The 27006-nt window shown below is 42.2% G+C and overlaps 1 protein-coding gene across 12 annotated transcripts in view; it reads left to right on the top strand.

The window, feature by feature from the left end:
• The window catches only part of DNM2 (dynamin 2), a 100575-nt gene extending 86907 nt beyond the window's left edge, over positions 1-13668 (top strand). For 4 of the 12 annotated variants that reach the window (XM_061583562.1, XM_061583475.1, XM_061583513.1 and 1 more), the window contains 6 exons: positions 464-573; positions 2017-2128; positions 7101-7265; positions 7991-8226; positions 8694-8948; positions 10567-13667. In XM_061583562.1, coding sequence (XP_061439546.1) covers positions 464-573; positions 2017-2128; positions 7101-7265; positions 7991-8226; positions 8694-8948; positions 10567-10636 — 948 coding nt within the window. In that variant the 3' untranslated portion in view covers positions 10637-13667. Of the gene's footprint in view, positions 1-463; positions 574-2016; positions 2129-7100; positions 7266-7990; positions 8227-8693; positions 8949-10566 lie in introns of all 12 variants that reach the window. The other 8 variants (XM_061583541.1, XM_061583571.1, XM_061583494.1 and 5 more) reach the window with 4 other exon arrangements.
• Positions 13669-27006: the final 13338 nt, after the last annotated feature.

Genomic DNA, 27006 nt, shown 5'->3' with positions numbered 1-27006 from the left:
ATAGAACAATTTGGAATTCCCAGGATATTGGGTGTCTTGTCAGCCCAAGTGTGAATAGAGTGAAGGATGTCAGTGCAACATACTTGTGGATGGAAGCCTTCTTTAAGAGCAAATATGAGAAAAGTGGGTGAACTTTGAATCAGACTCTCTAGGCCTCAGTTAAAGGCTTGAAGCTTGACATGGGCATGGCTAATACCTTGCCCTTGCCAAATCTGGATATGTCAGGGTTTTGTTTACATCTAATCATCTTGCATGTCAAGTAAATATTTTAGAACATATCTTTTTATAAATTTTATTTTAATTTTCAGATAGTACAATAAACAGTCATCACATATCCCCAACCCCTATTCCAGGTGACCAAGATCATACCTTTTTAGGGTGTTCTTCCTGCTGGACTATTGAGTGATTAGAACAAACCAACGTGTATGACTCTGTGAGCATTTCACCTTTTTTATCCTCATAGGAGAAGGAGAAGAAATACATGCTCCCTCTGGACAACCTAAAAATTAGAGATGTGGAGAAAGGCTTCATGTCCAACAAGCACGTATTTGCTATCTTTAACACTGAGCAAAGGTAAGAGAAGTATGACTGTGCATATCTGCCTTTCCTTTCAGACTCATGAGAAGTCGTTTTAGGCCCTTAGGCTGAATTCAGATGTATAATCTTGTTAGAAAGATGCTGTGCTCATCTCACAGAAGTGCAGAGACTTGAGAAGAAGTGGTCAACTACTTTGTGTATTTCTTTTTTAAAAAAATTAAAATAAAATCAAACACGCAAGAAGCGAGCTGCATGTTCTATCCAGGTTTAACAAACAGCAATGATACATGCATGGCACAGGATGATAGTACTTGGACAAATTGCTGGTGACATTTGTCATATGCTTCAAAGAGAGTTCTTGACTGACAAAGTATTGACACTTTTTTCAGCAATGTCTTCAGTTATCTTTAATATATTTGCTCATTGCCTGTTGACTATTCAAGCTTAAAGAGTTCTCCGTCCATGTTAGTTGTTGGGGTTGGAGCTGTCTGAGACAGGTTCTTGGCAAAGCCTGAATTGTGGTGGGGAGACTTGGTTCTTTAAAAGACTACATAGCGAAGAATCATTTTTTTCTCTTGGCTCAGTTGGATGATTTCCAGAGAAGTCCTTAAGAAAAAGTATGACAGATAGGTCTTACTCGGCCAAGCAGAAAGTAAAACCAAAGAGGAAAGTAGTAAAGTGGTGATGGTCTAGGCAGCCTTTCCCAACCGGTGTGCCTCCAGGTGTTGTTGGACAACAACTCCCATCTTTCCTGACCATTGGCAATGCTGGCTGAGGCTGATGGGAGTTGTGGTCCAACAACATCTGGAGGCACACCGGTTGAGAAACACTGGTCTAGAGCATAGCCCACAGGCCTAATTAGGCCTAACAGTCATTCTAATTTGGCCTGCAAGGCTGATTCCCCCTAGGCATAACCACCTGTCACTCACTTGGTGATGTGATGTCAGGTGTGGGACAGTAAAGTCACACTTGCAAAGGAACAATTGCCAACCTTAGAGTGCTCTCCTGATGGTTTGTTTGCAAGCACATCTTGCAGGTGGTACTGTTTAAATTTGGTGCTATCTGCTGCTTTGGCCAGGGCCAGGTCCCATCTGTCAAATGTGACCTTTGGAGGATTGGCCACAATTGTATCTGGACCACCAGACAAAAGTGGCTTCCCACCCCAGTTTTAGAGTGTTATTGAAGATATTAAAATGGAAGCAAAAAGCCAATGAAGACCGTATTAGACTTAGTAAACACAACTATTTTGGGCACAGATTGACTAAGTAGAGCAGCACTCCGTTCCATCTATCAGATCTTCCTGCACTCTTACCTTCTATTGTGACAGTAGAAATTAGTCAAAACTTCAAAGCACTTAGTAAACAAAGGTAAATATGCATAACATTCCTATTAGAGGATACTTATTGTATGAAATGGACTTGCTGGTCCAATGAAATCTGTCATTCTCCCACTATCTTTTTCCCCACACCCCTAATCTAGGAATGTATATAAAGACCTGCGCCAGATTGAGCTTGCGTGCGACTCTCAGGAAGATGTGGACAGCTGGAAAGCCTCCTTCCTCCGTGCTGGTGTTTACCCTGAAAAAGACCAAGTAAATGTTCATTTCTGCTTAATCCTTTATCAGGAAGAGAGGGATGGGTATGCTGACAGTCCGGTACTGGTGCTACTGAATGAGGGATCTCCTACTAGCTGCTGTTGTCTCTGGCTGGGAGCTGCTCTGGCTAGTTCAGGTTGGCTTATACTGAATTCTGAAGACATCAGTTAGGGACTGTGTCATGTTGGGTACCCCAGCCTTGAATGGGGTAGTTTGCTCCCCAAGAGAGAAAGTCGGCAGAAACTTCAGCTATTGTCAGCCCACCCCCACCTCCTGAAGCTGATGATTAAGGCAGTGACAATCTAGATGTGAAAAGCAGTCTTGATATAAGTATAGTGAAGGATGCAAGTAGGAATTTCCGTGGGCCAATCCCAGAACTTTACAGATGGCAACAAAGTACCGCTGCCATTTCCAAAGACTTGGGAAGGAAGCTGGGCATGCTCAGTCTGGGGAAGAGCAAACCGATGCAAGGCGCAGATTGAAGTTCTGGGTCAGGTATGCAAGAGGCTACTGGAAAGGGACCCACTTGAGCTGAAAAAAAAATCCCATTTGGGTCTTATTTCATGCTTCTGCATTAATGGGAATTCTGCAGCTCCTGTCAGCAGACTGGTTTCATTGCCTAACTGTTGTAATAATGAGACCTCCAAATTTGTGACATTCTTTGTGATTTGGTTTTGTTGTATGCTTATGTAGTGTTCTAGCTTGCTAGGTGATGGGAAAGGTTATGGCCAAAATATAGATTCATAGAATAGTAGAGCTGGAATGTGCCTATAAGGTCATCTAGTCCAACCCCCTGCTCAATGCAGGAATCCAGCTTAAGGCATAGGTGGCTATCCAGTTGCCTCTTGAATGCCTCCAGTGTTGGAGAGCCCACCACCTCCCTAGGTAATGGGGAAGGCTTACCTGGTATACAGTACAATGAACTTCCAGTGGTTCACTGACAGAATGCATTTTATTTATTTCTATACTACCATATAAAATATCAGGGCAATTTACAACGTTAAAACATAAAACACCATTTTAAATATAAAAATACAGATAATCATTGTGACTAATAAAAATAAAAACTAAAAGACCTGTCAACATCAAAGGTATTCAACAGATTCCTGAAATGCAGAAGTGAGGATGCCTGCTGAATCTCTGCTGGAAGAGCATGGGACCAGCAAAACTAAATGCCTGACTTCTTGTTGAGGCCAGTCAGCTCTCTGTAACATGGGGGTGGGAGGATTAAATAAAAAGATCAGTATGGTTTTTGGATGGTGAAAAGAATGGCAGTTCAGTTACCCAAGAAACAGCATTCAGAAATACAGGGGAACAAAATAAGGTTGAGAGAATGGATGCATTTCATCAGTGTGTGATGAACGAGGGGAATTGATGGAGAGGCAATGAACAGTTTCAGTGGAAGGTCTTTCTTTCCATTCAGCCAGTATGACAATAAAAGATGTTGCCCATTCAATTAGTTTGCATGTAACTAGTTCTGCTTCAGGACATAGGAGTGGCCAGCATGGATTTTTCGCATTCTGCAATGTTAAATTGAAAATACCCCCCATGCCATTCTGCTGCTTCCCATAAACTCATTTCAAAACAAAACCTTACAAAACGTATAGTCTTCAACTCAGAAACACTTGCTTAACAACCCTCTAAGTTTTCATGGCGATACACAAAACAGAGAGAATTGAGAGTTCAAAGTGTAATACAAGGGGGAGGGGGGAAATCCAGACCCCTGTTGGACTTTTTTCTGTCAGTGGTCTCATAATTTGTTGAAATTAATTAAAAACCAGCCATGTTCAGAGAGTATCTGTAATCCTGTTACTGACCTTGTCCCCCATACCCATGACCTTCATCTTCTGCAGTTTAAAAGTTGAAAAATATGTATGGCTGATTTTTAATTAATTTAATAAATTTAACATTGAAGTCTATTATAATGTTGGGCATGCTCAGTAAGAACCGTCAGTGTTCTAAAAGCCAGACTCACATTTGTTTGGGTTGGCTGATCAGGTGGCCACACCCATGCCAGACCTTCATTTCACTTTTGATAGTCTTGTCTTCCCCCAAAGAATCCTGGGAAGTGTAGTTTGTGAAGGATGCTGAGAGTTGTTAGGAGACTCCTATTCCCCTGACAGAGCTCCAGTGGCCAGAGTGGTTTAACAGTCAGCTCTGTGAGGGAAATAGGGTGTCTCCTAGCAACTCTCAGCACCCTTCACAAACTACACTTCCCAGGATTCTTTGGGGAAAGCTATGACTGTCTAAAGTGAAATAAAGGTCTGGTGTGGATGTGACCAGAGACAGCTTTGGTTTAAATTTGGGAGGGAGACTACATGCTCCTGTTGTAGAATACAAAGGTGGGGGAAACCCTGACAAACAATGATACTGTTTGCAATGGTTTCCTTGTGGAAAGGAAAGGAGCTTTTGCTCTACCCAGTGCCCACCCACCCAATCTTCTCCCTCCCCCTCCCCTCCACTTTCCTCCCTCCCCTTCTCCCCCCCTCCTCCATGGTCAGTTTTACCTATTCTAAGCATGATTTCACATGAGTAAATCCCATTGAACTCAATAAGCATGCAAATAATCATGGCTGCCTTTCTCTTCCTCCTCTCTCCTCTCCCTTCTTCCTCCCCTCCCTCTTCCTCCTCCCCTACCCACTTCAGCCCTCCCTCGCTCTTCTCCTCCCCCCCCCATGGTCAGTTTAATCTATCCTAAGCATCATTACACAGGAGTAAATCCCACTGAACTCAATAAGCATGCAAATGATCACACCTCTCCTCCTCTCATTCCCCTCCTCCCTGCTCCCCTCCCCTCCCCCCTGTCCTTTCTTCTCCCCTCCCTTCTCTTCCCCTACCCCTGTCCTTCCTCCTTTCCCCATCCCTCTGTGGTCAGTTTCACCTGTCCTCAGCATGATTGCAGGGGAGTAAATCCCATTGAAACATGCAAATGATCAATCCATTCTCAGCAAACTCGCACAGGATCCCATTTCTTACCTCCCAGATTAAAAAGCAGATAAATTCACTAGAATAGGCAAAAAAAACCCAACATACATATAGCCAACTGATAATTCTATCAAGCTTCAAAAAGCAGGAAAAATGGGCAGGTATAGTGAATGCACCAGGGGAGCAGGACACCTGACCTCCTCTCTGAGTTATACTGCCCTAGAAATTTGTCAAAATGCAAACACAACTTGCATGGCAGGTGTTGCCACCACTCACCATATGCTCAGAGACACATGTTACCAAACTGAAACACAAAAGGCTGTCTTCACCATTATATGGGCTCCTTCTGGGAGGAAGGGTGGGATATAATAATAATAATAATAATATATGACATTGATGAAGAGGCCTTGAAATTAGTGAAAATAAATTTGATACAGATTTCTAAGATGAATAATGAGAGAAATATAATTGTCTAGGTTAGATTCTCTGTAGAAACAGTAGTACAGGAAAGAAGCAAAGGAAGATGAACACCAACAAACATACAAAAATGTAATTCTCCATTTTTGGAGATGGCAGGTGTTGCCTCTGAGCATATGGTGAGTGGCGGTACATGTTCCCAAATTCTTCCAAGGTACATAGAAAGTGCGTTGGACTGTGACAGACCAACCCAAATTGTGTCTGCATTCTGACAAATTTGTAGGGTAGTCCAATATCTCAGAGAGGAGGTCAGGTCTCCTGCTCCCCTGGTGCATTCACTATAGCTGCCCAATTTCGCCACTTTTTAAAGTTTGATAGAAATATATCTTGGCTATAGGTACATTCTTAAACAACAAGGTTTTTTTTTTGCCTAATAACCTCTTAATATTATCAGCTATCTCAAACAATGTGATTAGGATGCAATACTATGCACATTTACTTAGGAATCAGCCCCATTGAACTTAATTTCTTTTTTAGTAAATATGCCTGAATTATGCTGTGTGACTTACCAAGTTGTCACAGTGGATCAGAGGTAGTACTCGAGCACTCTAAGCACCTGGGAGAGAAAATAAATTCCTTTCAGTTCTGCTGGCCAGACTAACATCAGAGTCTTACTGACCTGATCCTTCTATGGAAAATGGAGAGTACAAGCTGCCCAAAATGGAAATGGGCTGCCTTTAAGTCGATCCCAACTTATAGCGGCCCTATGAATATTTTTATTTATTTATTTGTTAAATGTTTATACCGCCCCACTAGCATAGCTCTCTGGGCGGTGTACAACAAAGAAATACAAATATATACAATAAAATCCCATTATAAAATACAACAAAAATATAGGACTTTCATGGTAAGCAGTATCCAGAGGGGGTTTACCATTGCCTCCCTCTGAGGCTGAGAGGCAGTGACTGGCCCAGGGTCACCCAGTGTGGGGATTTGAACCCTGGTCTCCCAGTTCGTAGTCCAACATCTAACCATTACGCCACACTGGCTCTCTACGAGCTGCCCAAAGACACCTCGTATCTGCAAGTGGTAGGACTATGTCAATAGCAAAAATTATCTCGGCTTTTCCAAAAACCACAACAAAACACTTTTAAGAACAAATGGCACAACTGGATACCCAGTCAGCAGTTTCTATACATTATGTAACCTATGTACCATCTCTGGCCTTGTGTCAGGCTGTGTTTTGCCTATGAGTTCCAGCCCTGACTTGTTTCCTGCAGTCAGTCATTTTATATTCAGCTTTGACCTACTATAATTTTACCTGTATCAACAAAAGCAAGCCATAATACTACACAGTGCAAGAATTACGCCCCAGAATAATTGTGCAATGCCGAGGGAGGGCAGAGGGGAGTATTTTAATCCCTGAATTTCAGGTCTTCATTAAATTGACTGCTGGCCAATCTGTTTGTTTATTTATTAGATTTTTATCCCACCCTACTGGGGTAGGAGCCCAACTCCCAAGTTACTCCAACCTAAACCCTGCTGTGATTGCTGGATAAATTGGTCAAATAATGACCTGAAGGGCTGATTAGACATACCTAATGTTGTCCAATTTTCCTCCATGCAGGTGGAGAATGAAGATGGAGCCCAGGAAAACACCTTTTCCATGGATCCTCAGCTAGAGCGCCAAGTGGAAACCATCCGCAATCTTGTTGACTCGTATGTTGGGATCATCAACAAGTCTATCCGGGATCTTATGCCAAAGACAATAATGCATCTAATGATAAATAATGTGAGTATTGGTTGGATTTTTATTTTTATTTTGGCAGGGGATAAGCAGATTGTTCTACCATTCTGCTGCGCTGTTTACCAGTTTTAGTCTCAAGTTTGTGGCTACTGGTTCTATATTTCAGTCCATTTCCTGCTGATCTTGTTTGCCATGCTTCTCCATCTTGTTCGAAATCAGGTTTGCACATAATCCCTCAACAGGATGCACAAGACTGATTTTAGATGGGATGGAGATATCAAGGGAAGATGGCGTGCATGTCATCTGCAAGGAGTGTGTGCCACCAACTGAGACAGCTTTAAGAAGAGAGTTCACAAATGCATGGAGAATGAGACTCAGTGGCTTAACGGCTAGCTGCTGTACCATCTCCAGGACTGGTGGCAGCATGCCTCTGAAAAAATGTTTCCAAATGTTTCTCAGCAGTTTTAATTCAAAATACAGTGCTCTTGGGGTTGCTGAATACAATGAAAATTAGATATGGGTGTTCATACTCTTGCTGATGGCTGAATCCAGGCTGGTTATTTTCCCAGAAGGGAGGGGGTGCAGTGTCCCAGTGACCCATGATCTTTTCACCAGTGGCAGAGGCAAGTGTATATATCCTCCTCACCACTGCAGATAAAACACATGACCAGGGTTAAGAAACTAGTTTGGCTCAAGCCTGAATATATCACAGCCAGCCCATCAGATTTTACCTCTTCTGTGTACCTATTGTCCCCCACCGTGACTCACAGACCAAGGATTTCATCCACTCGGAGCTGCTGGCGTACCTGTACTCCTCTGCAGACCAAAACAGCTTGATGGAGGAGTCTGCAGACCAGGCACAGCGCAGGGATGACATGTTGCGAATGTACCATGCCCTGAAGGAGGCCTTGAACATAATTGGAGATATCAGTACCAGCACAATTTCAACACCAGTTCCTCCTCCTGTGGATGACACATGGCTGCAGGCAGGGACTAGTGGGCACAGGTGAGTTGGGTTTCTGATAGTCATCTGATTCTGATGTGCTTTTGTGTCATATGTGTGGGATGGAAGTAGGAAAACCAGCAAGGTCAGAAGTTGCAAGTGACATATCACGAGTGCGTGTTGTGTCGAGTTGTTTCCTTTCCAGAACTCCAGGAAAAGCTTGGGGATCTACCTTTCACCCAACTTCCATGTGACTTCAGTACTGATCTAGATGCATAATTCTTGATCTACATTTGTTGGTAGTCTTAATTCTTCTTTTGTCAGTGGCATCCTGCAGGGACTTCAAATAACTTTGTTTGGTCCATTTGTACAAAATGACTGTCTTGTACAGAATGGGAAGCATAAATTCACACTTTACCATTTAGAGTTTTTGGCTGAAACTGATTATATTGGCTTCATTTGAAATTCTGTTCTCTGGAACTGTAGTAACTTGGCTTACCTGTTTTGATGGTTTCTTCTCTCTTTTGCAGCCCAACACCACAGCGCAGGCCTCCTTCTACTGTGTTGCCACCAGGGAGACCCCCAGCGGTGAGGGGCCCTATGCCAGGCCCCCCTTTGATCCCAGTACCTGCAGCAGGCTCTTCCTCTTTCGTGGCACCTCCCATTCCTTCACGCCCTGGACCGCAAAGTGCATTTATTACTAATAATGACCCTTTTTTAGCTCCACCTCAGATTCCTTCACGGCCAGCACGTGTTCCACCCAGTATCCCTCCAGGCGTGCCCAGGTAAGGGATCCTAAAGCAGTGCTTGAAAATTGGTTGGTTTATTGTATGATTATTTCTCATGAGAACAGAAAAGGTGCAGAATTTAGCTCCTTGAGAATTTCAGGTTTCATCTTAAACTCCTAGCTCTTATGACTTCAGAGATAGGTTAGCTGTGTATTTGAAAAAAAAAATTTGGTGATGTCCCAGAAGCCAGCTTTTATAATTACCCCATTTTTATTCATGAGACAAAACCACTGTGGAGTCTTAAAGAGCTTTTATTCTCCTTCTTCCTTCACTTCTCCTTCTCCCTCCTCCTCCTTCTCTCACGGCCCCCTTTCTACAGGGCCCTGTTCAGACCAATTTTATGACTCAAACTTATTATTCATAGAATACAACACCAGCCTATTGTTGAACAAAATTTCCAGTGATCAGGAATGGGGCTTCAATATCCTTGATTAAATTATGCAAACAAGCAAAATATATGCAGACTCCTTTCTGGCATACTTGTTCGAGGAATCCTGATGAAAACCAATGCCAAGATTCCTTTTATGATCTTTGCCCCCACTCTCCCCCAGATACTTGGTTGTCATGACCACTCTTTGTATCTCATCAGAATGGGAATGTTTTTGTCATGGTGCATGTGGAGCTAGTCCATTTAGTGCCTTCCATCCAGCTGCTGGGCAAGCACCTGCACTGGGAACACCCTTTCCATACCTGTGTGGGAAGAAGCCAGAGCAATATATCTGTGCTGCTGTTCTGCAAGAGTGTAAAAAGTTGTAGAATGTGATATTAGCCAGAAAATTTAGCTCCTTGAGAACCACAGCCTTCAGTGTTGCTTGTACATTTCCACTTCTTGTGGGTGAAAGTGTGTGACCAATGTCTGCTGAAATCAGAGGGGTTGCTGAATACATTTCGAATCATTAGGGAGTGTATACCCATCTCCACGTTGTTAGCAGAAGCAGAATAAACAATGCACAATTTTAGAATGTAAGAGAGTTCACGCAAATTTGTATAATGTACACTTTGCAGACTTCAGCTTTTCTTGTTGCAGAATTTGGGTTCCCTTCATGCAGGATTTTTTATATAGATAATCACCCTGTACACGGCCCTGATTATATTAGTATATAATGGAGACTCAAGATAACATGGCAGTGGGGAAAAACGGGTACAAGTGGGTTCCCTGGCACCAGCCATTAGGCCTCTGGAGCAGATCACAAGATCTGTCTTGCTTACTAGAGAAGCTGGACAAGCCAATCTCTAGCATAGCTGGCCTGATGTTCACCCAGGGCACCTACAAAGAGAAGCAAGCCAGCTTTTGGTGTCTACCTGAATCACCCCGTTGTACCAAAGGCAAATGTTCTTTCTAAACAGCTGACACATGAGGGTGGGGATGAGTAGTTCTGAGCTGTCTAAAGAATAATGATGATGATGAGTTCTACTACCTCTGCTTGTTAGCTAAATGTGCCACAAAATTAGCTATTCAGGGCATAGAAATTCCCCAGCTGAACTGGGGTAGTGGAATGGGCAACAGACATGTGGGCACTGGTTTCACTTACCAATGTTTTATGGTGATGTCTGCCTCTCCAGTTCTTCCTTTCCTGGTGTTTATTTCTCTCCCTCTGTGTTATTCTCTCTGCAGCAGAAGACCGCCGGCAGCACCAAACCGGCCCACCATTATCAGACCTGCGGAGCCCTCCTTATTAGACTAACCACTACCAGTACGAGGGAGAGCTGTTGCTTGTTAACTATCTCGTGGAGAGAAATGCCTTATCTCTTTTGTAAAAGAGCTCTTTGCAATTATGATCAACTGTAGCCAAGGCCCATTTCCCTCTCCCCCATATTCCCCCCATAGCACAACCACAGTGGCCGTCACCATGGGATGGGTGCTGTTGGGTGATTGCCTGTAAATAGCTCTGAGAGGCCAAGCATTCCTTGTTGTAGTTCCCTCTCTGTCCTTGGGTCTTGGCTAAGGAATCTTCTCCTCTGGGAAATGGGGGGAGGGGGTAGTTTCTTCACCTTCTCCCAGTGGCCATACCAGACCCATTCCACATGGGAACATGGAGTATTCTGTTTTGTGGAGGGTTTTTTTGCACTTTGCCGAAAATACAGAAAGGAGGGTTTGTTTGTGAATGTGTGAAAATAGGGAGTTTGCATTTCCACCAACACTTGTGAATTAAGCACATAGAATCTCCTTTTGCCATTCATGTTGATTAGATTTGTCCACCTCTTTCCCCACACTGCCCCCAGCCTATGGATTTATTTGTATTATAATATATATAAATTCTCCCCCTTTGATTACCTTTTCTTTCTCTCTATAAATGTCAATGCAAAATTTGATTAGTTAATTTCAATGTTATAATTTTGAAGAAAAAATGAAATAATGGGACTGCAGATAGCAAATTGCTTATACATTCAATTAATTGAACTGGAGCAAGACTTTGCCAAGCAGAATAATTGGGAAGAGGAAGTCGCTGGGTTGCTTGTAAGCCTCAAGTATAATGCTGACTTGCATACCATACCACCCTCTACACAACCAGTGCTTATGCTTAAACGGAAACAGCTCGCCTTGCCAGCTGTGGCCTGGAAAGGCGTGATTGGTGGTCCCTCCTAATTTACACCAGGAAGACATCCAGGTGGCAGGATGTCTTAGCCCTTACAAGCTATAAACTGGCTGTTCCCTGATGGATTGGGTCTGCTGGAAAGCCTTTCCATCCTTAATCAAAAGAGTGACTTTGTGCCATGACAGAAACATCCTCTCCTTGAGATCACCTGTACTGCAGCTTACCTCTGTCTTTAGGCTGAGATAGGTTCTTCATGCAAACGATGTCCATAATAGGCCTCATGGCACTAGTGCTGCAAGGTCCCACTATCCCACAGAAGCTCCCATTAGAGTCTGTGGTCCATCAGAGTTTGTGTGTGTGCGTGTGTGTGTTTTGGTTGGGCGCTCCATATCTAGAGCCTGAGAGTTTGTGGAATAACACTGGAACCTTCTCAACAGCATTAGTAAAGCACTCTGCCCTCCCTGGGCTGTGGTTGTATATATTTCTTCCTAAAGACAGACTGTATTAATACTTGTATAAATTCTAGATTTTTAAAAAAGAATCATCAATTAAACCCAGCCCTCATTATACAAACCTATCAGGGATACCTCAGCCCTTCCTGAGATGAGACAAAAGGAATAGGAACACACACACCACCCGCCTTCAATGTTTCCTTCCAGTGGCCTCCTCCCTTTCTGCCTTCCTGGGGCAGTAGTTCCTTGCTTTGTGTCCTGGAGGGTATGACACTTCCATAGACAGTGCTAACTCTGTGCCTTTACTGCTGGAATGATATGCTGACTGCCTTAATAACCAGTGTTGCCTTCCTATAAATGCCCCTCTGCTTCCAAAGACACCATTGTGGGCTTTGGCCCTCTTTTGCAGAGCATGTCGTAACTTCCTGCCACTTACTGCCCACTGTTCACTTACCAAACAGCTGGCATTTGCCTTGGTAGCATGGACCTCTACTTTAATTCACTTTGCTCTTATTGCTTCCTGTTGACTCTTCGTGTTACCGTGAGTGAAGGGGCTGTGGGACCGTCTCTTCCTCATCTCCCAACAGTTTTGAGATAAGTGCCTCCATTATGTATCCTATTAATAAACTAAAAAATAAAGGGAAATTCTGCTGGTGGAAAGTCTCTGGCAGCCTGTGGGGTTGAGGTTGGGGTGTGTGTGTGTGTTTTGACTTCTGTTGGTTCTCAAAATGTCTACACTTGGGGGACATTGAGTTAATACTGAGCAGAAGAAATTAAAGCTCAGTTTGAGTTTCTTGAGCAGCATCTTTTTCCCGAATGACTGATTGCTCAACCCTGCCCAGTTTGATTTTGAATGGGAGATAGTTGTACAATATACCATAATAAAACAAGCTAAAAGTAATCTGAGTTACCACGTTAATAAGGCTTGAGGAGATTTAGCTATGGCTAACGTATTCATCCTATCGTTTTATGGCTGTTCATAGACATTGATTCCCGTACTGTTTGCTGCTGCTTCAGTACCACCACCACCCATTTTCAAGTGATCACAGCCATTCATGCTTGATGTGATAACATCACAGTGCTTCATACTGAGACAGGTTTAGCTGGTGTGCTGGTATCACTAAAGGCAAATGAAGGGTATTTACAGTGCTTCCTATTACTGGTCACATAGCGTGAACTGAGACAGTGAGGGATCACTCTTACCAATTGAACATTTTCACAGCATTCACTGAAAAGGATGAAAACTGTTGTTTTGAAATAGCTTCCCTCCCTTTAGAATGAAAATTAATTATCATGGAACAACCAATTACAAATGAACAAGCTTTTACAGATAGCTGTTGTAGGACACATTGGAATATTTTTTTTGCAGCTGCTACCTGCTATTTTAGAAGTTGCTTCATGGTCCGTCCATATAGTAAATGTACCTTGTGGAGAGGGGTAATCAAGAGTTCAGAGAGGCTGTTACATACTCAGCAATCACACCTCCTTGGGAAGTCTCAGTACAAATACTGTACCATGCTTAGAAGATCTTGCCTGCAAGCAGTGAAGAATAGATTGCTACCGAAAAACTTGCAAGAGACACATGCTGTCAGTCATGTGACAACTTCTGAGGAAATAAAGCACCTAAAATAGCATATATATATATATATATAATTTGACCAAACTGTTGATAATTTGATCAAACTTTGTAGTTGTACTTTCATTATATGGAGATTACATGATACATATAATAATGAATAACTGCAGATATGTTTAAATATTTTAATTTTTTTAAAATAAAAACTTGCAATTTATTGTACTTCTGGAGTTCTCTTACAACATATAGAGCAGAATAAACAAAATGGTGAAAGAGGTCTAACAATGAAAGAATTACCTTTAATCCTCTTCAAAAATAATGTTGAAATATACTGTTCAAAACTAGCTGCTAGCCATGATGGCTCTGCTTGTAGGCTTCTCACAGGCCACTGAGAGCAGAATGCTGGGCTAGATGGGCCGTTGGTCTGATCCAGCAGAGCGCTTCTTATGTAGCACAATTTTTACAACACATTTAAAATGTTTCTCAATTCAGTATCTTGCAAAACGCTTAAAATCTTTTATGGATTCTGTGTTGCCTGTACATATCTTGTTAGCATCATTAATTTAGTTGTAAATCGCATCACAACATTGTATTATCATACAAGTCTTGGATTTTCATTAGTGGCAATTAAAAAATGTTGTGAAAATGCTTATTCAGCTAATTTTAAATTCAATTATAAAAAAGCCCTGCTGATTAAAGATCAGAGTTGAGGCTCAAACTCCACAAAGCTGGGAAATTTGAAGTCCTGTGATCGGCAATGATGTGTGCAGTGTCGTAAATTGTGCTTGCTTACAACTTGCCCTTCATGCCCCCACATTTTTGCTCGATCTTTCAGGTTCAAATCCAGGTGAGGAGGATGGACTGCCTGGGACCAAATATACTCCTTGTTATCCTGGTCCTGTTTCAACTTACAAAGCATCTGAACTTTACTGTATTGCTAGAGGAATTCTCCTGTGACTTGATCCATGCCTGTTACATCAGTAGCTAACAGGATAGATTAAAAAAGGGTCCCCAAACGTTTTTCCCATGGACCACTTGAAAATTGCTGAGGGTCTTGGTGGACAACTTAATGATTTTTCTGCTTGTTATAGCAATGGTAATACACTGTGCCAGATGCTGTATGCTTTTTGTATTGTATTTTTACTGCTTCATTGATTGATTGATTGAATGAGGTGACTGTTTAAAAGAGTAGTAGTGGACCCTCTCATAGCACCTGTCACCATCCTTCTGCTGGCTCTCCATAGAGAAGTTTTTTGTGAGTCTAAGACTGAATGACATGAGAGTTCAAATTTCTTATTTTGGCTTTTGAACTGCAACTTGAAAACAAGATGAAATAATTCATTACCATGGTGATATTTCCAGCAGTAGGCATGTTACAAGACATCAAGTTGTTTTGGAGCCTGAGATGCTTGGTGGTGGTGGGCATACAATGGGCTGGGTGGCTTGGTGTTGCAGTTGAGCAGTAAGGATAAGTGGGAACTTTTAAGGACTATCTTCCAGTACACATCTTTGCTTCAAATTGCATTCTCCCAACTCCACTTTGCAACAGAAAAGATGTGTGGGCTAACATTTGTGAGCTCACTTGTCTAACTTGATACTCTACAAGTCTCTGCCAGTGCTTTTAGAGAGGAAGAAACACTGGCCTACAAATGCACTGAAGTATAATTAATCCATTCCTATTCAAAATGAGTACATCCACCACCTCAACATGGCCAGGATACAGTTTGTCCTGTTGCCTCTATAATCTATGAAACAAGTGGGTTGTTACAAGTTGCTTCAAACATTTTAATTAATGTAATTGTAATGGCGTTAGGACAGTCGTTCCCAAACTGTGGGCCCTGGACTACCAGTAGTCCATGGGCTTCAATCTAGTGGCTTGTGGCACAGCAGCAGTGGCTGCTGTTCTTCATTATCTCAGCCTGATCCTGCAAGGTGTTTGGGGTGGACATAGAGTTGAATGGAAGCCTCTAATTTTCCATCCCTTTCTGATGCATGTTAAATAAGGGATCGCAAGGTACGGCGAGTGGGGAGAGAGGAATGACAGCCTCTCCTCCCGCCTCCTTTCTGATTGCATGTTCAGTCAAGGTTTTAAACCCTGATTAAATTCACTAATAGGCAAAAAACCTTGCGGTTTAAGAATGTACCTATAGCCCACAGATATTTCTACCAAACTTTAAAAAGCAGGGAAATTGGGCAGCTATAGTGAATGCACCAGGGGAGCAGGAGACCTGCTCTCTGAGATATTGTACTGCCCTACAAAGTTGTCAAAAGGCAAACACAATTTGGGTTGGTCTTTCACAGTCCAATCCACTTGCTGTGTAGCTTGGAAGAATTTGGTAACGTGCCTCTGAGCATATGGTAAGTGGTGGCAACACCTGCCATCTCCAAAGATGGAGAATTATATTTTTGTATGTTTGTTGGTGTTCTTCTTACTTTGCTTCTTTCCTATGTTACTAATGTTTCTACAGAGAATCTAAACTAGAAAATTTTATTTCCCTCATTATTCATCCTAGAAATCTGTGTCAAATTTATTTTTATTAATTTCAAAGCCTTTTTATTGGTCAGTGTCATATGATGGTGAAGATAGCCTTTTTTGTTTCAAACTGGAGGTTATGGTCTATTTCTATTTTGGGTGCATTAACAGTTGGACCTGAAACTGCAGTTTAATGTAAAATCAGACTGATCACAATATGCTGCTACTTTAGCAATGACTCTAGTTGTTGGAAAAAAGAGGATGCATGTTTTCAGCCTGCTATGTTTAAACCACTTTATTTAAGGCAAGGTGTTCATGATCAATTAAAAACATAGAGCACACCTAGAATTTTGCTAGAATATATTTCACCTCCCACTGTTTTATCTTGTGCAAATTGAGACACTTCTGAGGTCCACTGGAGACTATTTTGCAGAAGTCAGTGCCATTATTCCACAATTATGTTTGGAGTTTTTTTAGTATAAATTTTGCAAAGTGTTGCTGTACTTCACATATTCATAGAAACAAAAGCAAAAGAAAATGATTTCCTATAGGAAACTTCACTAAAATTGCAAAGTAAATCAGACTTATTTAAAGTGACCATCTGAACTATATCAACTGTCTTAATAATGTTGCTTCCTCCCAGCTAAAACAAGATCAGCACAGGACATATCTTCTTTCTATTATTTGGGCTGATTACAGGTGTTGCCACCACTCACCATATGCTCAGAGGCACATGTTACCAAATTCTTCCAAGCTACAGAGCAAGTGGATTGGACTGTGAAAGACCAACCCAAATTGTGTTTGCATTTTGACAATTTTGTAGGGCAGTACAATATCTCAGAGAGGAGTTCAGGTCTCCTGCTCCCCTGGTGCATTCACTATAGCTGCCCAATTTCCCTGCTTTTTAAAGTTTGGTAGAAATATCTGTGGGCTATAGGTACATTCTTAAACCGCAAGGTTTTTTTTGCCTATTAGTGAATTTCCCTGCTTTTTAATCTGGGAGGTAAGAAATGGGATCCTGTGCAAGTTTGCTGAGAATGGATTGATCATTTGCATGCTTATTGAGTTAAGTGGGATTTACACACACACACCAGGCAATCATGCTTAGGATAGGTGAAACTGACCACAGGGGATGGGGAAGGGAGGAGGAGGGGGAGGTGGAAAGGCAGAGGGGAGGACTGGGATGGGAGCAGGCAGGAGGGGGAGGGGAGAAGGACAGATGTGGTCGTTTGCATGTTTATTGAGTTCAGTGGGATTTACTCCCGTGCAATCATGCTTAGAATAGGTAAAACTGACGGGGGGAGGGACGGAGGGCTGGAGTGGGCAAGGAAGACAGAAGAAGGAAGAGGGGAGGAGAAAGGGAGAGGAAAGGGGAAGGAGGGAAAAGGCAGGTCTGATCATTTGTATGATTATTGAGTTGAATCGGATATACTCCTATGCAATCATGATTAGGATAGGTAAAACTGACCTGGCTGGGCCTGCCAACCAAGACATCTTCTGTATCTTTCACAGTTGGGCAGGGGGAAGGGACAATTCTACCTTGTGGTTTTTCCCATTACAATGTTGCAAGAACACCAGCACTTGGCTGACTTTCTCTTCTCCTAAAGATACAGGATCAGTCTCAGGCCCTGAACCTGGCAACCCTACCTCCCACCCAAATTTAAAACAAAGCTGTCCCTGGCCACATCCACACCAGGCCTCTATTACACTTTGGACAATCATTATTTATTTATCTATTTATTTAGTGTATTTATATACCGCCCCATAGCCGAAGCTCTCTGGGCAGTTTACAATAACTAAAAACATTAAAAACAAATATACAAATTTAAAAACACATATTTTAAAAACAATTTAAAAGAATTTATCATGGCTTCTCTCAAAGCCATGGCTCAAAGCCAATCATGGCTTCTCTCAGAGAATCCTGAGAAGTGTAGTTAGTGAAGGGTGCTGAGAGTTGCTAGGAGATGCCCTGTTCCTCTCACAGACCTTCAATCAGAGTGGCTGACTGTTAACCATTCTCTCGGGAATAGGAGTCTCCTCTTAGCACCCTTCACAAACTACACTTCCCAGGATTCTTTGAGGGAAGCCATGACTGTCTCAAGTGAAATCAAGTCTGCTGTGGGTGTGGCCCTCTTATTAGCCAAGCCCAGCAGCTGTGAGGCTATTAGAACACTGACAGTTGGTCCTTACTGAGTATGCCCTGCGTTATAATAGGCTTCCAGCCACAATTTCTTAAATTAATTAAAAATCAACCAGGCATTTTTTTAACTTTTAAACTGCAGTAGATGAAGGTCAGAGTATGGGGCAAGGTCAGTATTAGGATTACAGGTACTCTGTGAACAGGGCTGATTTTTAATGAATTTCAACAGATTATGAGAACTCGCAGAAAAAAGTCCAAAAGGGCTCTGAGTTTTTTCCTCTCTTTTTAGACTTTGAACTCTCGATTCTCTCTGACTGTTTTGTGCATTGCCATGAAAATTGACAGGGTTGTTAAGCAAGCGTTTCTGAGTTCAGAACTATAAGTTTTGTAAGGTTTTGTTTTGAAATGAGATGGGAAGCCTCAGAATGGCATGGGGGGATATTTTCCATTTAACATTGCGGAATGTGAAAAATCCCCGCTGACTATAGTATACAGCCACTCTCGTGGCTGTATAATAAGCAATCATGGAGAGAGGCTGCTGCCTGCAGACCCACCACCACCACCAAGTGTGGGGGCGGAGGCTTCCATCCCATGGATGCTGCTTGTCATGTAAAGCAGCAGACTATAGGATGGAAGCCTCCATACAGGCTGTTGAATGCTATTTCTCAAATGCCATCTCTGCAGGGAAGGCTCTTGCAAAGTAACTCATCATAGGGTCATCCCCCCCCCCCATGCACCACTTTCTATAGTAGTAGCACTTGTCAGCATTGACATCAGCTTTGGGAGCTGGGCCTGCATTTTTCTCTTGTGGGGTCAGTCAGAGAGAAGTGAGAGCTTGACAGTGCTCTCTCCATTTCTTACTGCAACTGCTGTCCTACATTCTCCAGACTTCTTTCCCCCCATTTTGTGGCCTCCTTTAATCCCCCCCTTTGGAGCAAAGTCTCCCAAAGACCTTTTTTAACATAAGCACATCCATCACGTCACGTTAAATATTCATATTGATTTTTAATTTTAATTCCATAGAATTTGTAATAAATAAAATACAATCATATAGCATCTAGCACAGTGCACTACAAGTGCTGTAATAGGCAGAAAACTCATTATGTTGTCCACAAAGACCCTCAACAATTTTCAAGTGGTCCATGGAGGAAAAAATTTGGGAAGCTCTTTTAGGAAAAAACAGGGCTACACATACTGAAGTGGAAAATTCCACTCTCAGGGGTCACTGGTATATGTATGTAAATAAGGTGGAAGGGGACGGATGTTGCGACAGGATGGGGCGGACAAAAGATGAGTGTGTGCGTTCATACTTCCTCTTAATGGAGAATTACCTGACGAATCACGGAGCCAGGTGGGAGCGGGAAACACGTAAAGCCCCTTATTGGGTACCTTGGGACACATGACTGTATACTGTAAAAACCTATAAAAGACCCTCAATTTGGGGAAGAAGTTAGTCTCCCGCCATAGCACATGCTGGCCGGGTCTCCTTGCAATTGTAAGTATAATAAACAGCTGTAAGCTTCAACCTGCCTCAGCGTTGTTTCCTGGAAAAGGACTCCATTAAGGAAAAAATTCCACAACAATACCATACTCCAAGTCATTTGCATCAGTACCCAGAGCTTGGAAGTAACTAGTTACAAGTAACAAATTACTTGTAATTCATTACTTTTTTGAGTAATGAGTGGGTAATTCCTTTACATTTTGATTGTGATAGAACTAGGAGTAATTTTACTACTTTTGTGGAGTAATTGTAACGTTTCCAGAATTACTTTTGGGCATTACTTGGGGGGGGACCAGGGGAAGTCTTCTGCTCCTCTGATTTATGGATGAAAATCATGTGCCTCAAACTGGGCTTCTGTGCAGTGTCGCTCTTTCCTCATGCTCTGTGGATGGGCAGGAGGCGATGAGGGAGAGGCGGAGAGTGAGACAGGGTGGAGTGGAGAAAACAATTATTTTAAAAAAAACAGATGGTGGTGAAGAATGGAGTGGAGGGGGAAAGGATCCGGTCAAGGTCAAGAACATGGATAAAGGAGAAGGAGGCAGCCGCAGAATGGAGATAAAGAACTATGGAGGTGAAAGATGACACGAGAGAGAGAGAGAGAGAGAGAGAATATACTGTGTTTGCACTTGGCACACAAAGTGGCCTCCACCACCCTCTCTGGCTACTGTGCTGCATTTGCAGTATTTTAACTTTTTTGCATCTCAGGGGAAAATGTTTGCTTGAGTGAGTGTCCCTTAGTTGGTGGCAGGGCAGGGTCCGGGAGGTGGTTAAGTGAGAGAGATTATGCTCTGTCTGAGTAGGGGGGACTTTGGTTTGGCATGCAAAGATCTGAGTAGTGGCCTCAGCCTCCCTCCCCACCACCCTTACCAGCGGAGAGACTACCATTGCTATCTTATGAATAAAAATAATTATTCTACTACCTCTGTATGTGTTTGTTTATTTTTACTGTTGTTTTAGGCTACTTAGATGTGCAGCAGCCAAGGCCAGCACCTTGTAGGCGGTTTTTTTTAAGTAACGGAAATGTAATTATAGTGATTACTTTGGAGGAAAAGTAATCAGTTACTTTCAGAGCAATTGTAATTGTAACAGTAATTACTACTTTTTGGCCCATGTAACTGTAACTCTAATTTATTACTTTTTAAAAGTAATCTTCCAAGCTCTGTCAGTACCAGTGTTGCCCCTATTGCATCAGAGGAGTTCCAAGTCTTTTCAGATCTTTCTCAATCCATCAAGTAAAAAATATGCTTGGTCCTTTTCTTTCAATGATGAAACAGGATCTCCAGAGGATCTGCTGGTCCCATGTTCCGCCATCAATGACTAATGGAGGTGTTGCTGTCAAGGAGACCTTGACAACAGGTTCTCCCCAGGTAATGATCTATGACCCCGGTGTCCTCATTTGCAATGAAAGTGATTCTATAGATCTTTTCAGAGTGCTAGTGATTTCTGGTTTTAGCCACATGAACAGATTGAAGCTGGCTTTCTACAATAGACGTTAGCTAGTTGTAGGTCAACCAATGAATAGTTGGAGCCAAAAGACAACGGCAAACATGGAACACAATCAGAAATTAGAGATCAGGAAATAGCACCCCCTCCCTCTGGAATCTGCTGTTTGGTAAGACTCACTTAAATGGAAGACAAGGCTTTTTATTCCATTGCATTTCCTAGCTTAATACGGCATTCCGTTCCTGTTCTGGGATCAAAGAGCTGGGCTAGGAGAGGCAAAACTCCATAAAGCTATAGTTGAATCAGAGAGAGTATCTCCTGTAGTGTTCCTGCTTGCGAAATTCCTAACTCTTAGGAACAATGTATGTGAATGTGCCCAGTCTAAGACACCTTCAATCTACATCTGAAGCAATGTTTGCTCCCTACCTCCCCCCTTTTGCAGCTTCCAAATAGTCCCTTTCCATATGCTATCATTATAACCTTTGAAAGTTCCTGATCACAGCAACTGACAATGGGTGAGACTTTTGGTTCATAGCTCTCAGACATTACAGGTCTAACCTGATAACTATGGAATGGAAAATCGTTCTTAAGATAGGAATCTAGGTGCTGACCCTTAATGAAAAACAATGAAATTGTCTGGCAGCTTGAAGGCTTACGCTTATGCTTAAAATGTTGTGCGTTTTCATGGACTAGCATCCACTTCTCGTTAGTCTTACTCGATATCTCAGCAGCTTCTGATAACATTGATCATGGTATTCTCCTGGTTCAACTGAGTAGGATGGGAATTGGAGGTACTTTACTACATTGGTTCTGTTCCTATGTAGTTGAGTCCAACAAATAACATTGGGGGAGTGCTGTTTAACCCCCCCCCCGGGGGAATTTATGGGAGTTCCACAGGGCACTATTTTGTCCCCAGTGTTATTTAACATCTGTATGAAGCCATTGGGAATACTTAGGAGTTTTGGAGCACTGTGCCATCAGTACACTGATAGCATGTAACTCTGTTTTGTCCATAATATCAATCAAGAGAGGCTGTGCAAGAAGATGCTTCCAAGTTCATAGCTCATCCAGGAGGCCCTCTCCAAAGTTGTCTATGAGTCACAAGCGGTTGCATAGTTTGTTGCTCAGAATTTACTTAAGTAATAAAATAATACCATACTTCAATAAAGTAAAGAGGGAAGATGACCTGTTTTGTTAGCTTCTCCATTAGTGCAACTCTTTGCCTCCAGATGTGTAAAGTGAGATTGTCCAACTGTTTCCAATTGTGTGCAATCATTTGCATCACTGCCACTAAAAGAAAAGTTATAACTTCCTTGTGTGACAAATCTTTTTGTTTATTAAAAAATTAAATCAGCAATGCCAGTTGTAGTGTACATCATACTGTTTGACTCATTATCAGTTATTTCACTGAAAACTTTCTTCCAGAACTTGAGCTCTATCACATACCCACCACATGTGGTACCAAGTGCCCAGCTGTCCACATCCTCTCCAGCACATTGGAGAGGATTGAGGGCATATCTTGTGGCAATGTACAGGCATTAAATACCACCAATGAAGGATCTTTAATGTGTTTTCCCACATTTTCATTGAAAATTGTTAATCCAATCAGCATCCTCAGTTTTAATGCCAAAATCACTTTCCCAAAATTGTTTAAGTGATTTAATAGATCCAATATACTTATTACAGATAATTTGATAAATTATAGAGAGAACCCTTTTTGGTTGCTGTGGTCAAAGCCAATATTAGATTTTGGAAGGTTTCAAAGTCTGGGTTGCTTGTGCCAGATCTTTCCTATCTGTTATAAAATGTAAAAATTTGGTGTATCTGTAGCCAACTTTGGTTATCTGTGCCTAATTTAGCAGCCAATTGGATCCCTGTCAAGGCGATTTGACTCTCATACTGATCCTTCAAATGGAAAAACCCAGCATAGTAATCAAACATAATTCTGAGATTGAATATTACTAAAAAGCCTGGATGGTACCAGAAATGTATTAGTGGAGATATGGGAGGGGCTAGTGACTTAGCTCACGAAGTCCAAACTAAGAAATCAGCCTTTGCAAAGGATTTGTGATTTCCTGTAAAGATGCTTTACTACTTGAAAGAAAAAGTAAGGCCTGTAATTTGCTGATGACCAATCTGTGGTATTCCATATGTATCCAAGTAATGTATCCATTACTTACTGTCCTGGATAACTTGAGTTATATTATGTGAGCTGCTTCATAGTACCATAAAAAATTGTCCTCCTAGATTAGAGTGCTTACAAAGCGTCATACATCTTAAGTCTTCGGCATTTGTTTAAGTACACAAAGGAGAGCAACAAAGCCTGCCATTTCAATAAGTTCTGCACTGGGATTTGAAGAAGTAAAACTTGAAAAAAGAACCACCAGCCCACCCAACATGGAGGCTAAACCCCATCCTGATGCAACACAAAGAGATAGTTGACCACCTGATGGTGAAAATTGATTTTTTTTTTGTACATAATACCCCCCAAGATCATTTGGAAGCTCTATTATGGGACGCGCTGAAGGCGTTCCATGGGGTGAACTAATCAGTGAGTATGCACACTTCAAAAAAGAACACAGCTGTAAAGGAAACTCATGTTGGATATGAATACAGGAGGGCCCCACTCATACGGCGGGTTATGTTCCAGACCCCCGCCTCAAAGCGAAACCCGCCAAAAAGCAGAACTCAGTCAATAAAATGGTGCCCAACACCAAAAAAAGCCGTAAAAGTGGAACAAGCGCTGTATGAGTGGGCCCTTACTCTAATTACTGTCATTGAAAGCTGCCGTATTAGCGGAATGCCGAAAAGCGGGGCCCTACTGTAATTTGGAAGTGAAACAAATGGAGAGTAAAAAACTTTACAGTGAATTCACACAGAATTGACGGTTCTGAGTGAAATAGTACAGACAAAGGCATGGTCTGATACCATGATTGCTCTCATATGAGAATTGATCCTATCTACCATGCTCCTTGAACAGAGGACAAAATCAATCCTCGAGTGTGATTCATGACAGCTGAAGAAGAATGAGAAATCATGTTCTCGATTCACTAGCCACCACAAATCCATCAGATTATATTTTTCTAACAAAGCATTCAGATCTCCCAGGGTGTATGTTGCCCTCTTGTTGATTTTCCTCGTTCTATCCATTCTGGGATCTCCTACTCAATTTAGGTCTCCACCTATTACCAGCTCCACTTCTTGGAAAGTTTGCAACTGTAATAATACTGACTCGAAATTCCAGCTGACCAATATTTGGACTGTAAATTGAGCCAAATGTAACCTTAACCCCAAACAAAAACCCCTTAACAATGGTCTATCAAAACATCCAGCTCCAAAAAGTGTGTTGAGAAATCCACAAACTCACCCCCCTAGTTTTTGAAGTGCCAGGTGCTTGATACCAACTTCCACCTGACCCAGGAATTAAAGGTTTACCCTTAGCTCCCTTCTTTTGACGTGTTTCCCGAAACATTACTACATTAGGATGTTCTTTCTTAACCAAGCCTTTCTCCTTTTTATCAGGTTACCCAGGCCATTAACATTCAAGGACTAGATTGTTATACTCATGTTGCAATTTTTTTTGAAAATGTTAAGAAAGGTCTTGTTCTATAGTGCTCTGTCATAGTCTCCCTATAGGAGGCTAATACTCCATCTATTAAAGTTTCCCCTCCCCATTAACCCCCCTCCAAATTTCCCCCAACTTTTTGAACACTTTTCCCCAGCTAGAATATCTCTAAGCAAATGTCTACATAGTCCCCATGATATGGGAACTAAAGCAGTAAGATACTTGTAATATAGGAGTGTTATGAAGCCCACTACATCTCCCCCCCCAACCCTTTATATGCATATCATACCTGTATAAACATTTACGTAATCGAGAAAACCAGATAAACCATGTCCATTCCAGTGGCAGTAGCTTTGTGGGTATTGTCAAGAATGCCTGGTTTGAAAGGTTAAAAACTAAAATGGTTCTGAGGCAAGGAATTATGGGGGGAAACATCTTGCCTGAAATGGGGCCTCAGAGGCCATGAGATTGAGTTCTCACAGCTGAAGCTAGTTAATTAAGCTACAAGCCAGAACACCTGCTTATCAGTTGAGACTGGTACTTCAAGGCCAATCGGCCTGGGAAGGTTGGTGAGTGCATGACCGTTAGGGCAACAGCTCCGGAAGATTTTATCATCAGAAAGCCCCAATTGTCTAATTAATTCCTGGCTGTTGCTAGGCATTTTCCCATAAGAGTAGTATCCAGACTGTACAGTTTTGTTCCCCAGTGTTCTCAGTGTTCCTTATGGTTTTCTAGTGGTGTTCCATATTCTATTGGCTACCCAAGCTTTGCATCTCTGGGAAGATGTGGAACCATGAGGTAGTTTGCTGTTTACCTCTATTGTAAGTATAGATTAGGCTAGACAGATTTATTTTTATTTGTGACTAACTCTCTCTGTATTGTACCTGGCCCTCAGGGGTGTGGGTTTTAAGGAATCATTTTACTGCCATATCTTTATTCTAATAAAGCTACTTCTTATATACCAGTGTGTGTTCATTGCAGGGGAGGTTTGGCTCAGAGTCCAGCACCGTAGCCATTTAGCCACAATTACCAGATATCTGGGTATTTTGCCTAAAAGCTCCAGGGCAAGGCATGTACCTTAGGCTCTTGTCTTTGGAATCCTGGGCCGGTCTTTTTCTGGCACTTTGGGTTTCTCCTTGGCCCAGAGTGGGTGACCAGGATTAAGGGGTGGTGGCAGTCTACCTACCTTGCAGGGTTGTTGTTGGTTTACTTAGCCCTGGTAAGGGAGGCACGGGTTGTGCCAGGCCAGGATCAATTGCCCTGGGTTGGAAATTGAGTCCTGGGACTTAACTGGCAGCAGTTCATGACAGGTATCTTTCCTGCTTTAGTAATTAAAGGAGAAAGGCCACAATAATGGCTTTAATATCAAGATCTCTGTCTTAAAGATCTCATAGGGTTCTTAGGTTTTTTATTTTTCTTTGGCTTTCACTGCCAGTCTTATAGGTCATCAGAGTGACATTCTTCATCACTGTCTTCCTCTCTCCAATCTGCTTGCTCTACCTCTTCTTGTAATTTTAATGAGATCAGAATTTCCCTGTGCATCAGCTCTAGTAACCACAATATGGGTAACATTATCATGCATAACAATAAGCTTAAAAGGGAAGCCACATTTATAGTGGATGCCTGCATCTCTCTGTTTATCAGTGCACGGTTTAAGATCTCTTCTTTTCTGGAGCGTTTCCATACATAAATCATTATAAATCTGCATCTTTACATCACAACAAAGCAGATCTCCCTTTTCTCTGGCAGCCTTCATAACTTCTTTGAGTGGGAAATGTGCCATTTTGGCTATAACATTGCATGGGTGTTGTCCTTGTGTAGGCCTAGGCGTGAGCACTCTGTGGCTTTCGTCGCTGGCGTTTGCTGATGATTTGGCGATTATTAGCGATAGCTATGGTAAGATGGTTAAGAAGCTTGAGATGGTTGATAAGTTTTGTGGGTTGACTGGTCTTCGGGTGCAGTCAAAGAAGTGTCATGGTTTTTTCATCCAGCCAGCTATTGATTCTTATGTGGTTAATAACTGTTTGCCTTGGTCGATAGGTTTGGGGGCGATTCATATGATTTCGCCTGGGGAGGTTGGGAAATATCTTGGAGTGCGTCTCGATCCTTGGGATGGGTTTGTAAGTATGCTGTGGAAGAAGATGTGCGGATATGGTTGGGTAGGATCGGTAAGGCGAAGTTGAAGCCGTCCCAGAAGGTGAAGTTACTGCAGGGTTATTTGATCCCACGAGTATTGTACTTGTGTGATCATACTGACCTTGCAAGGACGGTGTTAAGGAAGGTGGATGATGCGATTAGGTTGGAGGTTAAGAGGTGGTTACATCTGCCCATGTCGACGTGTTCGGGCTTATTTTATGTTAAGAGCAAA

The sequence above is a fragment of the Rhineura floridana genome, chromosome 1, assembly GCF_030035675.1.
Source record: "Rhineura floridana isolate rRhiFlo1 chromosome 1, rRhiFlo1.hap2, whole genome shotgun sequence".
In the NCBI taxonomy this organism is placed as follows: domain Eukaryota; kingdom Metazoa; phylum Chordata; class Lepidosauria; order Squamata; family Rhineuridae; genus Rhineura; species Rhineura floridana.
The sequence above is the reverse complement of the archived record's forward strand: the minus strand, read 5'-3'. Positions and strand labels throughout refer to the sequence as shown.